The 15,157-nt window shown below is 38.8% G+C and overlaps 1 protein-coding gene across 30 annotated transcripts in view; it reads right to left on the bottom strand.

Annotated features, from left to right (window-relative positions):
* tim (timeless) overlaps positions 1-15,157 on the bottom strand; it is a 510,805-nt gene that overhangs the window by 203,385 nt on the left and 292,263 nt on the right. For all 30 annotated transcript variants that reach the window (XR_010850869.1, XR_010850868.1, XR_010850866.1 and 27 more), the window contains one exon: positions 4,413-4,611. Coding sequence is in view for 26 of the 30 variants with exons in the window: in XM_067091829.1 (XP_066947930.1) it covers positions 4,413-4,611 (199 nt within the window). In the remaining 4 variants the exon portion in view is untranslated. The remainder of the gene's footprint in view (positions 1-4,412; positions 4,612-15,157) is intronic.

Below are 15,157 nucleotides of genomic sequence, written 5' to 3'. Positions count from 1 at the left end.
CTCCATCCACTCGCCGTGGAGAATGGACGACAGGACTGCCTAGTTTGTCTCCACCTTGAACTTCGTTCTCTAATCAAAGAGAAAAAGGGGGCTGTGGGCCATGCAGGCTTGCTGATGATCCTGTGGACTTGCAAGTGAACTTGCAGATCATCGTGCAGACTCACAGACAAATAAGAGGACTAGTTGCCGACCCTGCTGACTACTGACAGCCATGCAGACATGTGGACATCTGTGCGGGCTCGACTTCTTATTTGGACTCGATAACACCTTGTGTGGTCTCAATGACATCTCGTACAGACCGAAAATGTACGTGGAACTGTACGTGTACATCCATAAGACACAAAAGCTTGGGCACAGGGTAGCCTCATCCTTGTCCAAAACCAGGTGTGATAAATTCTTCTGCTGTTAGACACAATCCTCTAAACAAAAACTAGATAGTGCCGTGCACTCTGGAACAGGCATCAGGCGTTCAGGAATCTTCACCAGGTGCCAGGAGCTCTGAAGTTGATTCCAAGAATTGTGTTATGGGCGCCTCTAGAAAGCGCTGGTCCGAGAGGGTTCAAGGTACTTTCTCTTCTTGCTTGGAGCCTAAGTAAAGTTTTTCAAGACAGGAATGCTCAGGAGAGAAGGTATCGCCATTCCAAAGGAAGCTGGACCGAGGAAGTAACAGAGGGAACCACAGCAACACTGCAGGAAAGCTGTGAGATGAAGCTAGCCTCCTTATCGCTTGACAGGAAGCCGAGAACGGCAACCATTGTCTGCATGTATCTTCAGCAGCCATGAAGAACCAAAAAACATTATGGTGCTTACTGTCTGTGCCGGAAAACTTGGAACTGGACTAAAACTAGAGGAAGAAATGCAAAACTCTTATGAAGTCTAACTTGACTAATGTGTCAGTGGACAACAGTCCCTAATAGACTCATCCACTAATGTTCCAAGTAAGAAGAAAATGGGGCTAGAAATTAGCGGACCACCTGAAAGAGCTGTGATTCTCTTGGCAGACGGAAAGCCCAAAAATTCTGAGAGTTGAGACTGAAATCCAAAAAGGTGACTCTTGCGAAGGAGGCTGTGTTCTGAGGAAGAGGTGATGTAAGTCTGTAGGCAAAAACGACAGAGCTGATTGCAACTGTGTGGCTCTCACAGTAGTAAGGGAGCACCAGAGCTCTCTCTTCTTGAGATTCCAGAGAAAAGAGTGGAAATCTCTAAAAACCATCTCAACTGTCCTTGTCCGCACAGGACAGGACTAAGAGACAATCCAAGGCGATGTCTTTCGGTAAACACTTGGGAGTCCTGTATCTTCTTAGCCAGTGCTCCTGCTGCCAGTCAAGAAAAAACCTTTTACTTCAAAAATCTTGACAAGATCTTTGACAAGGGGGTCTCATTCCGTCGAAGCACCTGAGGAGGAAACTCCAAAGACACTTGTTGGGCTCCCTTTTCAACAAAAGTCAAACTCCCTACTCTCTGAGAGAATTCTTGGAGGATGTAGAAAATGCCAGAGGTGGGAGCTTTCTTCAACAAGCTCATAAATTCAGGACATAAAAATCCCTGTCTGCAAAGGACAGGACTCTGAGACACTAATTGTCACTAAAAAGGCGAACGTGGAACAGACTGAAGAGAGCCAAATTGCTTGTGAGTGTTCTGCACGGCGCTCAGAGGCAGGAGTCTGATACTGAAGAGTTGGCGCCTGGTGATCGGGGACTGGCACCGGCCACTTGAAAGTTGGAGCCAGGCATTCAAATTGGAGACTGGTGCTTAAGAAAGAACAACAGCGTGTTCTTAGCAAAGGCAGGCGCCGAGTACTAAAGAGGAACTGGCGCTGGTTGCATGAGAGCTCTGTATGCTGGTGCCAGGTACTAAGAGAGTGCAGAGCACCCAGGAACTGGTGTCGGGCATTCAGGAATAGGCGCCAACAGAACAGGAACTGGTGCCAGACTAGTAGGATGGCACCAGGCACTCAGGAAGACATCAATCTGACGAGTGACAGTAACACTACTCATTCATCAAGATGCCCTTCCAGCGACTGTCTAACACTACACATCCATCAAGTACCTTTCCAGTGGCTGCCTGCTGATATCTGGGTGTGTATTACAGGTTCGACTGAGGGGGCAACTACCCAGGGGCAAACCCCATCGGACTCCCTTGGACCACCAGTATGTCTCCTCCCAGGTTTAGGGGAGTATGGCAGGGACTTCAGGTATAGGAGATCCAACAAGCCAAATAGCCGCCACATCTACTATACATCCATCAAGATGCCTTTTCAGTGGCTGTCGGTCAGTGCCTGGGAATGTGCAACAGGTTCAACCGAGGGAGCAACTACCTGGGGGCCTTCCCACCAGCCTCCATTGGACTTCCAGTATGCCTCCTCCCAGGTCTAGAAGGGGTCCGACAGTGACTTAGATCTAGGAGAACCGGTGGGCCGAATAATCATCTCCTCCACTGCACAACACTTCACTGTTACAAAGTTAATTTTCTGTTAACCTAGACACAAGACTGGCAATGGTGTGGGAAGGAAGTGAGGGAGCAAGGCGCACGAGGAAGTGGATAAAAAGTAGGAGGGAGTAGGACAGAAAAATGGATGTGGGGAGAGGTGGTGCCAGGCGTTTGGGTGTTGGCACCGGGCGCATGAGAGCGGGAGCTGAGTGCTCTGTAACTGGCACCAGGCGAGCTGGGAGCTCGGGAATCGGTGCCGGGAGCTCTGAGCACAATTCTTGGCTCTTGAGAATGCCTTCTCTCCTAAAGCTCATCCACCAAAACATTAAGCAAAAAATCTCTCCTTACTACATTCCTGCCCTTACACTTTTTCAATTCTCTGCAAAGGCAAAAGTGTGAAAAGATGCTTAATCTTGATTGCAACTTTGCTACAGCAGCGAAAAAATTACGAACTTGAATCAGATCTCAATAATAACAAAACAAAAAACATCCTGAAAGCTATAAGCTTGAAGGCTACTCGAAATCAGCAGTAATACTTCACCGAAATCCGGTTATACAACCGCCAAATAATGAGCACAGCTGCTGCAAACACCTGACACTTACATTGGGCACGGCAGAAACAGAATGAGGTTGTCTGCTAAGTTGTTCCTGGTATTCCCGTTAGTGGGCAGGACTAGTCATCTACACTACACAATTGAAGAGCTACCACAAATTTTATATTTAAGCTGCCACAAGTTAGAAACTATAGCTATGTAATTACAGGCAGTCCCCGGTTACTGGCGGGGGTTCCGTTCTGAGAGTGTGATGATAACCGAAAATTGTCGCTACCTGAAAATCGGCTATTTTCGGCACTTTTTGGGTGATTTTCAGGGCCTGTCGGCGCCAAAAAGCACCAATTTTCGGTTATCGACGCCTGTTAGCTATGTATCGGTGCCAATACTCAATTATCAGCGCTGATAAGCGGAAATCAGCAATTTACAGAGTAAAAAATTGCTGATTTTTGTCGCTAAACACGCTCTGGAAAACCGGATTGCTGTTTACCAAGCCCGCCATTAGTTACTTATGTAAAATTTTACTTTCTATCATAAATATATTATATATCAGAATAAACCAAAAATTATAACAAGTATCATAGCTCTTTGGGAGTAGAACAGCATTCCTATTAACTTATTTTACATGAAGGTACCAGTAAATTACTGGTAAATTAATAGTCAATGATTAAAACACACGTTAACATTCTCTATATCCTTGACTGTGAGGCATTTGTCAGTCTTAGAATTTCCTTGACTGTGAGGCATTTGTCAGTCTTAGAATCTTAAATATCAGCTACTCTCTGCCTCTTGGTGAGAATGGTTATGTATATTGTTCACTTCATTTAAAGATTTTCATCCCACATCTGTGAATATTATGTTGTATAAATTTCAGTAATACTGGCAAGAGTGACTACCGAAGTTTCAATATCAGATAAGCATAAATAAATAACTAGCTTTTGTAAATAAAAAATCACTGCCTTATGCCATGGTTCCCATCTCCCCTCAGACAAGGTGCAGACATGTAACCATGACAGCAAAGACTGCCTCAGAAATTTATGGCTCTTGTCAAATGGTGTAAAGACAGCTATGAACATCGACATGGGAACTGTAATTTTTAGACAAAGTAATTCAAACAAAACAACTTGTTAAAATATTTTTCACTATAAACTCATTCAATCCATACATGCTTTACACACGTTTAGAAATGGATGAGGTAAAATATGTGAGTGGTCTTTCTACTAAGTGTATTAGAATCACTCACTTTAAAACACAACTTGCAGCTATGCAAGGCAATTGTGTATATTTACCTTCCATATTTTTTCTAACAATTTTTTCATATTTCACAGATTAAATTGTGTACACCAACAATACTATAATATAAATTAGATGGTCCTAATAAACATCTAAATCTCACCATCTTTAGTGCAACAAAGGATTCTGATAACTTACCACACAGAGCTCAAATCCTTCCTTCCAAATACGCAAAAAGGTCCTCAAAATACATGGCTGGAGAAGGACATTCACATTCCGCAAATCACCAGCAACATGATGCATCATGGTAAATATGCAATCATTCACTGTCTCATCATTCACATCAAAATTCTCCAAAAGCCGACCATACTGCCTCATTATGTCCATGGTGGCAAACCTGCATTAAACGAAAAACATTCAATGAAGCAAAAATTAAAATTTCAATAACAATCAAATTAACATAACGGTAAGTGGAATGATAACTGTTACTGGTCTTCAAATTTCCAGCAAGGTCTACTAAAGTTTGCTTTACTTTTAGAAGTTTATACATGTTTGAGAAATCTGAAATACAAGTTATTTTTTTACTCAAAGCATAATAAGAGAAAAACCCTTACTGATGGCCACTGCTGTAATTCCTTACATGATTAACAAACACTATTTATTCAAATATCATATCTAGTTAGCTTATTAATTTACCTTTGTTATTCATTATTTATCTTATCTTAGGCATCCGAAACATAAATGTGACACAAATTAAAGTAGGTTGGCCCAGATATCGACCACCTATTGAGATGCTACCACTAGAGAATTATAACTGCAACAGTCACTCTTAGGTAACTTTGATGTGGTAAGACTCACTGGTAAGAGAGAGGAACATTGATATTCTCTGTGTGAATGAATCTTTGCTTGAACCAAAAATTGAGGATATTTGTGTCACAATTCTATGCTTTCGTATTTCTCTTTGTAGTAAATGTTGGGGCAGTGGTGAATGTGTCTATGTTTGGAATGATTTGAAAGCTAATAAAACTGATACTAAGGCTGCTAATCAGAAGATGCTTAAATTGAGGAGGTATGACTGAATACTCAGTGTCGGATACTCCCATCTTTTATTGTTGGCTGTATTTACCGATATCCACATTCTTAGCAAAGTCTTAAGAATATTCATTAGAGTTTTAGGTCTATACATCTTTGTAATAAACTCTTGTATATCTTAACAGATTTGAATGATTTGTTAAAGGTCAGTAGCAAGGTTAAAACAGACAAAACTTAACCTTATGACTGATAAAACTACTAGAGTAACTGAAAACTCAGCAACATTGTTAGGCCCTTTCCTAATGAATAAACTAGGTAAGATTATCTCCACTGATGCAATACCTGGCCCGGTAGCTGATATGATCTTGTTACTGATATTATTGATATTCAGAAGTCTACACAACTACACTATAAATATTTTTGGTAATCTGCTCCTTTACAGAACCAATAGTTTAAACCAATTAATGTACACAGACGATGTAAGTAATTAAGTTATTTTATTCACAAAAGTCTTTAATAATTGCTTGGACTCTGTAACACCTATTGTGAATAGAGGAATAGGATGACCAAAAGCCCCATGGATAACTGGTACTATCAATGTTCAATTAAAAGAGAGATGCTTTACAGCACTCTCTATACAGGGACCAGTTAAATGCTATCCTCCAGAAACATTATAAAGTAAGGAAAAAATACATCAAAACTATGATACAGACGGGAAAAGAAGACTAAAAAGACAGAAGTTTAATAACTGTAAAAAAGACATAGCAAAAAATTGAAAATACTAAAAAGGATGGCCCTGGGCACAACAAATTACCCAGTATTTGACAATAATAGAGAGCATAGGAATTAAATGCATCCTTTGCTAATGTAGGTAAAAATGCTTTTGAAAAATCCCAAGAAAGCATTGCTAGTCATCAAAATTTTATATATAACAAGATCTATGGGAAACAAATGCGTTCGGCTCAGACAGAATTAAGATTGATTAAAGATGCACTACCAGTGCTTGTATTTTATATTCTCATAAAAAATAGTAAACACCTCTATTGTAACTCATATACTGTACAGTATTTCCTAATACTTTACATACAGTCCCCGGTTATCGGCAATCTGGTGTTATGGCACTTGTCTAGTGATGGCAATAACCGGATTTTTTACACCGATTTCCAGTTATCGGCGCCGATCTCCAGTTATTGATGCTGATCCCCGGTTATCGGCAGTGCTGAACCCCGGATATCGGTAGCGCTGATCCCCAGTTATCGGCGCTATTATCGCCGATTTTCGGTTATCATTATGCTGTCAGGAACAGAACCTTGCAGATAACCAGGGACTACCTTTACATGGAAAATCTCTCATATTTTACCAACCTATAAAAATGGCGATAAGATAATGCTGGCAATCAGAGACCAAGCCCTCTACTACCAGTTTTCTCAAATACACTTAAAAAAAATTAGCAGCTAATCAGTTACATCTTATTTTGATGAGAATAAGCTTTATCAAAATATTGAAGACTGAGGGCTTAGTTAAATGAGCCATTTATTTTCAGAAAAATGGCTTTCTGATAAATGACAATGACTATAAGACTTTGTGCATTTTTACAAAGTGTAGGCAATACATGTCTCATGTTCCTTCAGATGTAATAACAGTCAATGGTATTAACATAACTCCTAGTATGTATGTCAAGAACTTGGATACATATATGGATAACTTTTTGTCATACAACACACACACACAATATAGCTAAAAAGGTTACTGGAACTTTACACTATAAAAATTGCATCATACACTGAAATAATGCTGATACAGATAATAGTGTTCAGTAGCACATTCTAAGCATTATTGATTTTTGTTCCACCATATGTGGTATGACCCCAAAAACTCAAATTCAGTGTCTTCATGAATTAAACGATCGCAGCAATAGTAGTAGCAACAGGAGACATATGAAAATACTATCATGTTTCTCCTTTAATAAAAGACTAAAGTGACTGAGAATAAACAAAACGGTATATTATCACATCTGTGTACCCGTTTAAAGTCATTAATAATCTGTAGGAAGTGAGGGATACTAATGTCTGCTGACTAGAGTGCCAAATAATCTTGTCAAAATACCATGGTTACCTGTAAGCTCCCAATCCCAGAGTTCAATACATGCTCAACATAACAGAAGACATGGGTATAAGAAGAGTCAAGAAGGCTCACAATTGAAGAAAAAGGAGGAAGCTCTGCAATGAGAGAGAGAGAAGAGCCAATGATTCAGGTTCTACAGGTCACTGTTTAGGATGACAGAGAACTCTGCTTTGCTGGCTGTTTGGAGAGAACGCATTTGTTCCTCTGTTCTCTGACTGACATATGAGGATGCTTCACTCTTGGGTTTGTTAACAAAGAAATTCCTCACAGCAACCAGTACCTATGGAGAAAAAAAAATCACTAGGGCTGAGGGCTCTCTTTTAGATAGGTCTTGTAGGTCCATAATACAACTATGGCAGGGAACACCCACCCCCACAACAGAGAATCAAACCAACCCAAGGCAGGTGGACTCCATCCTAACCAGGAGGAAAAGGGGAACTTCAAAGCACATGCAAATAAGGTGGGAGAGCAGAGAAAATGGGTTAATTGAAATTTCAAAGAAAAAAAAGAGGGAATGGGGGATTTGAGGCAGCATGAAATAATAAAATGCTGACATTCAAACCCTTCACGATTTTCATATCATTCTTTCTATTGGGGTTGCTGGGATCTCTCTCTCTCTCTTTTACCACTTTACTGAGGCTAACATTTGTAAATACAGAAAAAAACTGTAGTATCCCTGTAGTTCCAGAGAAGGGAGAAGTATTTCCACCAACAAGTTATGGATTCGTGATGGGAATGGGGGAGAGGTTCTTGAGTTGATACAACCCAGTGCTGTGTTGGAAGATTTTACGAGGATGAATAAGCAAGGTGAAAGGTAACAGTTATACTGTGGCCATAATCACTATGCAATTTCCAGATCTTACAAATGTCTAAGCCACTTGTGAATAACTCACTTCATGTAAAAAAAATTGTAAAGGAAATGGTGAAAAATTATTAGGATGTGATCATGACTGCAGATGAACACAAAAGGCAGAATTGATACACTTCCATTTAATGCAGGTCATGGAGATCAGCCCCAATCAGATGTCAAGCCCACAGGGCACCTGTACATCATATGAAAGAAACACAATAGTAGACTTATAAATTAAAGGGACAAGGTAATATAAAAGACAATAAAAAGATGAATAATCATTCTTGGTCTCTCCAGTTATGAGGGCTAAAAGAAAGATGGTCATTCTATTTATGTATTCAATATTGGAAAATAAACGCTGTTACTAAGGATCATGTATGCATTTCATTCACCAAGAATAGTAACAGTTTTACTATTCTTGATCTTGAGACAGATTATCCTATTGCTGAAGGCAAAGAGAAGCTACCATTTATAAATAAGTATTTGTCTCAGTGTAACTATATTTCCTGTGATGTTAAAAAAACTTCTGATCACCTATCAAAGGGCGATGATTTTAGCGCTTCTCTCCTAAACTGGGCATATTTTTCATTCAAGATTATTTCATTGTAACTGGGACATTAATGACTTTAACTGTGCATAGTGTTTTCATTTACTTAGGCAATTTACTAGTATCTGCAAGGACAGCAGAAAAATACGTGAACAACTTGGTCAAAGTAAAGGAGGCTTTGAGGTGGAATAAAAAACAAATCAAATTTAAGGACAGTAAATGTTCCTTCTTTCAAAATTAAGCAAATGTTCTACACAATGCTGTACTGCCCCAGTGTTGTGTCAAGTCTTGCTAGTTATTATAGGAATTTCTGAAAAGGTTATAGTACAGTGGACTCCTGCCTATTTGTGATTCTGGATTCGCGGTTTCACCTATTAGCAGATTTCTCTGTGGAACATATATATACACATTATTCACGGAAAATTCGCCTATTCTTGTTATTTTTCATAGAGAAATATTCACACATTACTGTACTGTATTTTCATATAATTTTTGTGACTAAATGCACATTTTGTGATAAAACTATTAAAATATTCAGGTATAAGCATTTTTCGCGGGTTTGTTGGTGTTTTGAACGATCAAAATATGCAGTTATCAATGTTTTTAGAGGGGTTTTAAGTATTTGCAGATTTGAGCTATTCGCAGGGGGTAGTGGAACGCATCCCCTGAGAATACTGGGGGTTGAATGTAGCAAACTTTCCCACCCTTTAGATATGCTAAGGAAGTCAAGGGCTTTTAAACAGAGTAAGAAGATGAGGAAGTTTTCAACAGATTGTGTGGAGTCCTTATCAACGATTAATTACTGGCTCATCCCAGGTTTGAAAGACAAGCTTGCCTCATGTCAAATGAGCTAAAAAGTGCCAAAAAGAGAATTACTGCATGTTTTATGCAAAGTTATCTATAATTCTTACTTAGTCACTGAATCAAGTTGGAAACTGATCATAAACCCTCACAAACTTGTTTAAAAGGGAGATTTATTGTTATAACAGGCTCAGTGGATACGATTGTTTAAAAAATGGCAAATTTCTAAAATATACATTGGACCATGCTAATCAAGTCACAAATGCTCCTCTAGAAACACAGTTATGGAAGCTCTGATATGGGAAAAAATCATCAGAAGAAAATAAAATGCAATTTAACTGAGACGGCAGGCATTTTGGAGGGAAAGGGTGGATCTAAACAAACTGCAAAAAAAGAATCTGTATGACACACAGAATCCTAAGGACTCTGCATGAAAAATGAAACTCTCATAAGGTGAATGGAATCTGACTAAATGGGTAAGTATGGGAGAGGACATAAGAGGGGGGTGCCCAGCGTAAATGCCCTGATGATGATGGATTAATTTGCATAGTTAGGATATAGAAGATGTAAAAAGAGGATAAAAAAGAAAACCATAGACCAATTGGATAAAATAAGATACTTGAGAAGAGACTGTGCCAAATTTATTACCTTTGCCAGTGTTCTGCCACAATAATGCGTACCTGAAGAGGATACACTCAATTGATCCAACGAGACGAGACAAGTGAAAACAACCATGATTTGTCCTTCCTTTTTTAATGAAAGAAGCTATGCACCTGGTTCATGTAAGCCCACATGCCCAGCACTTAGGACCAGAAAGATCACTGATACATACAAACAATTCACTGAGTTGGAATGAAAGTAAACACAGGTGATAATACACAGGATTCATATTGATATGCGACTTAACTGAGTTGAAAGCAATAAAAATAAAATACCTGAGCTCAAAAGATGGCCAGCTGTATCCGTTAAATCCACAAGACGAAGTAAACCTTTTCTAATAGGCCATACCCATATTATTGGGTATTGAGGCTTTTACTATTTATACATGTTTATGAATGTGTTAAAACAGCTAATTAAGTTGCAAATGCTCTGTATGCTTTAATTACAAATTTTAGGTGCCCTAAATTTACGTTAGTAATAATGCACGATGCATCATTTATTATACAGTACAATGAAAACTGTCACAATGATGTTATGTCATTATCCTGCTAGCCAGACCATCTGTCTACTATTAGTCTGGTTACATCTCACAACATGGGGATGGAAAAAGTTTTCTGTCTCTCAGTAAATTACAATCCTACACAGTGGGTGGAGTCTTGCCTATTCCAGAACTAGCTCTAAATAGCTTATAATAGCTCTACATAACTCCAACTAACCATAAGCTAGACAGTTATAGGTGTATAATGGACCATCATACACTACCCTCATGTAATTGTCAAGCACTACTGCATCTGTTTGTGAAATGTAAATGGCAAGTGTTTCATATTATTCACAAGTTCCTAACGAGGACCAGTGAAAAGTATCAGACAGCATGTAAAAAAAGAGGCATCTAACTCAACCTGCTAACCACAAGGTTGGAGATGGAATTTATATGAGAAGGTTATATGAGAGTTCTAATATGGATCCCTAATGCATCGAGGAAATACAGTGCAATACAGCCACCATCCGTCAAAAAAATAGAGAAATTATCACTGAACATCATTTGACATGTCTGCTGTGGATAGTATGATGAATAGAAATAACTAAGAAAGTGGTACCCTCTTTCATATGATACCTGTATCTGGTAACAGGTCAAGATGATTTGTGAATTTCTTAGCCCAAAATATGGCCTGAGTATATGCACATGTGCTAATCTTACTAAGGCACAATGGCAGTATATTGTAAGCTGATGATGTTGAAGAAGCATTCACTGGGGAAGAATGTGTCTGTGGCATTAGTGATGGTACTCAAAGCTTGCTAATTACATACTGCTAATACTGTTACCAAGAGCAGTGAAATCACTTACAGGATATACAGAATTAACAAAAATGCTAAACATTTCCTATACACAACTGGAAGAAACTGGCACACCCCTCTGCCTTCAGAAGCTGGAAGATGGGGATCGAACCAATATTCAAATACCTTCAAACACTCTTCCTTGGGTCTCAACATATCTTGCATTTGATAACACTGACAGGCTTGAGGATCCTGTCAGGTTCAGAAACATCACAGTGAGTTAATGGTTTAATAGTTCAAACCTGTGGAATGACAAAGGATCCTCCCATTATTTGACAAAGTGAAAGAGCATGTTGAGTTGGATTATGATGATAATGATCAACTAGCACAACAGAGAAACCTAGACATACAGTTGTGAAAAACCATTGTGAGCCCTTGGACTGGTTTCAACATTCATACAAATGATAAAGTTGGTATCACTGATGGCAAAGTAGGATATCTTTCTACCATTAATGCCCCAGTGAATTATAAGTCAACTTTTAATGAGATTCTCCACCAGGCTCTGAAGATCCCTGAAACACTATGCTTGAAGATGAGCAGGCTGTTTTCACCAGGCTCTATATGCAAAAGCAGCAGGAATCATTTGAGGAATGAAGAGTAGTTCAGGTCTATTCCATCACAACAGGGACATTTCACATAATTTTCAACATGATGGGAACTATATGAAAGACATTTCAAGATGCTGGCCTAGTGGAAGACATTGCAACTAAACACTTAGGCTGCACAAGTTGGTCTATGAAGCCTTGCTCAGACTGGTTTGGAAAGGATTATTTTTGTAAGGATAGAAGAAAATTACCAAAAGGACATGCCATTACTTAATACTGTAATGCCACGTATCACTGTGTCCTTAAGGCAGTTCGAAGTGTCCTAAAGAATCAATCTTGTAATTTACATTCTGCATCTCTTACAGGTGTATCTCGATATCCTGTAATATGCAAATGGCAAATTGTCATCCTCCTGGCTGAGATTGTTCTTGGCCTCATCAGAGCCTCTTAAGAAGGGAACTAAACCTTGCAATGATAAAGGCAATCACAAAGTAATCCTTCAATTATACGCTTTAATAAAGCCAAGGCCCTGCTGGATAAGTCAAATAAAACTATGGATGAAAAATGGTAGCTCTGTACCTTTACTCCCCCTACCTTGTCATAACGCTAACTGTAAACACTACATATGCTTATAAACAGCAACCATCACACATTATTCTGCATAAATGCACTTCGTAGGAAACCAGTGAACCCTTTTCTTCTCTTGTAGGCAACACACAAAATGTTCAGTGTTTTGTATGTACAGTTCACTAATGAATATGTTTGGCTATCATTTTCTTTTTCCTATTTTGCCTAAACCCATTAAACATTATATTTTGCCTAAACCTACTAAACCTTACAGCGTAACACTTTAAAGTACATCGTACACAAAAATGTGAACCTCTTTTTTTTCTCTCGTACATAACACACACTATGGTTGGTGTACTGTATGTGTTACACTACTGAATAACTTGGACATCACTTTCTTTTCCTTATTTTGCCAAAACAGTCAACATTATAATACACTGTACACACAAATCAAAATCAAACCTACAAACATTCGTTTTAAAAACTTTGTGAGGAGGTTTACTGGTCCTCCTCCACCCCATTCCCTTCCATCAGCTCAGCTGTGTCATTGAGACCAGCATCACCTGCTTCCTGTGCCTCCTGTGACTCCTAGGAGACACTGAGTGGTGAACAGGGCAGAATAGGCACAGACAGTGGTGGGATTCAAATATTTTGTCAGCCAGTTCTGTCACAAAAAGCATGTCACATCTGCTCCACTTAGGTTCAAACGTTGGATTATAGCAAATAAAATGATCAACTATAATTACTGTATTTCCCATATAAAATGTCTAAATAATGGTTAAGCATCATTATAATGATATTGAGGAGTGTCTATATTACTAAGACTATATAGGCAATGAACTTATTAACATGAAGATATATCTATGTACCAGTATACACATTTGAATGTTATGCTTTTTTCAATCATCATTACTATTCTTATAAATCATACGCATACTACTGTTATAGATTTTATATTCTTCGGAAGGTAAAAATAAAAATACTTTACTATAGAGTTTGCTGTATTGGTATTAAATGCTAAAGTTCTGTAAAGAAAAAATAATAAACCAAATTTCCATAAAAGAAAAAATAATAAACCAAATCTTGACTGGAATCTTTTAACATAAATTTTGTAATATTTTACTTTAAATATTTTCAAATAGCAATTTGATTGTCATCAATCTTTATCTTTCTTTTTCTTTACCCTGTTTTCATCAGCAGAGTGGTTTCTTCTAAGCCATGTTTTGACTGAAGGAGTGGCATTCCATGAGCTAAATGGGAGGCAAATGAGATTACAGTAATGTCATAAGATTAGCTACACTTTCAACTGTAAGGCAACTACTTTTATCCAAATATATGATATTCATTCTTCAAAACCCTCTTTCTGCCTCAGCAGAACTGACAGCAATAGCATTGATATTTTTAAGCTTTCTGTATTCTTTAAGGAACCTTGGCCTTTGCAGGGTTGCTAGAATTTTGTAAGACATTCTCCACGTATTTCCAAAAATCGTTGATAGGTTTCATGATGAAAAACTTTACTAAATTCCATCAGTTTTTCTTCAGCAGCTCTCCCAGGTACAACTACTTCCTCAATATTCCACGAACTGGGCTCGAGGAAATTGATCAGCCTATGAACTTTATCTTGTTCACTGTTCTTTGATATTAAACTATCACAATTCATCAATCTGTTTTTCATATCTTATATTACTGCCTCAAGTAGCTTTTGACAAGGAAGGCTAATGGCTTTGTTGTTGTTGCTAATGCTTAATGAAGTTATATTATGAGTTAAAAGTTGAGTGCTCTACTCTACTTATAACTGCCTATTCGGGTAGTCAACTGGTTGTTGCGCTTAGCCAGTTCACCGAACTCATAAACTTCTGTGAGACAGTTTGCACGAACCGGTGCAAACTGGCTGAATCCCACTCCTGGGCATAGAGGTGCCTAAAGGGTCATGGTCATCACAGTGGGGGCAGTGACACAGAGTCTTTGCTGATAGAACCCTACATATCACCAAAGGGAGCAGACCAAGTTACTGAAGAAGTGGATGGTGGTGGGCTTGGGTGCAAAAGTGTTTGGGATCTGAAGAAGCTGTTGAGGGTACTCTGACGATATGTACAGAGATTCTGCTTTGCAATGATTTTCCTCCGAAACTCAAACTTGTGGGCCATGCCCTAGGCCCCAGGGCAGTTATTAGGGCTGACACGGTTTCTCCATAATCTTGATAAACATATTGAAGACAATGTGCACATGACTGTACAAAGACACTTATTGTGAAACAGCCTCATCCCTGTCAACATCGCCTTCTTCAGGGGATTCCTCATTACCAACAGCAACTACTGTAACTATCTTGCTGTCAGACAAAAACTGGAAGCCAAGGTATCCAGCTCTTCCCACACGTCATCCTTGGGAACATCATTGCCTCCCTTGGCAAATGTGGCATGGAAGTTTTTGACTTCAAACCCCTGGAAATCCATCATGCCTTCTTCTCCATTCTGCATACGAC

The sequence above is a fragment of the Macrobrachium rosenbergii genome, chromosome 48 (assembly GCF_040412425.1).
Source record: "Macrobrachium rosenbergii isolate ZJJX-2024 chromosome 48, ASM4041242v1, whole genome shotgun sequence".
Lineage (NCBI taxonomy): Eukaryota > Metazoa > Arthropoda > Malacostraca > Decapoda > Palaemonidae > Macrobrachium > Macrobrachium rosenbergii.
The sequence above is the reverse complement of the archived record's forward strand: the minus strand, read 5'-3'. Positions and strand labels throughout refer to the sequence as shown.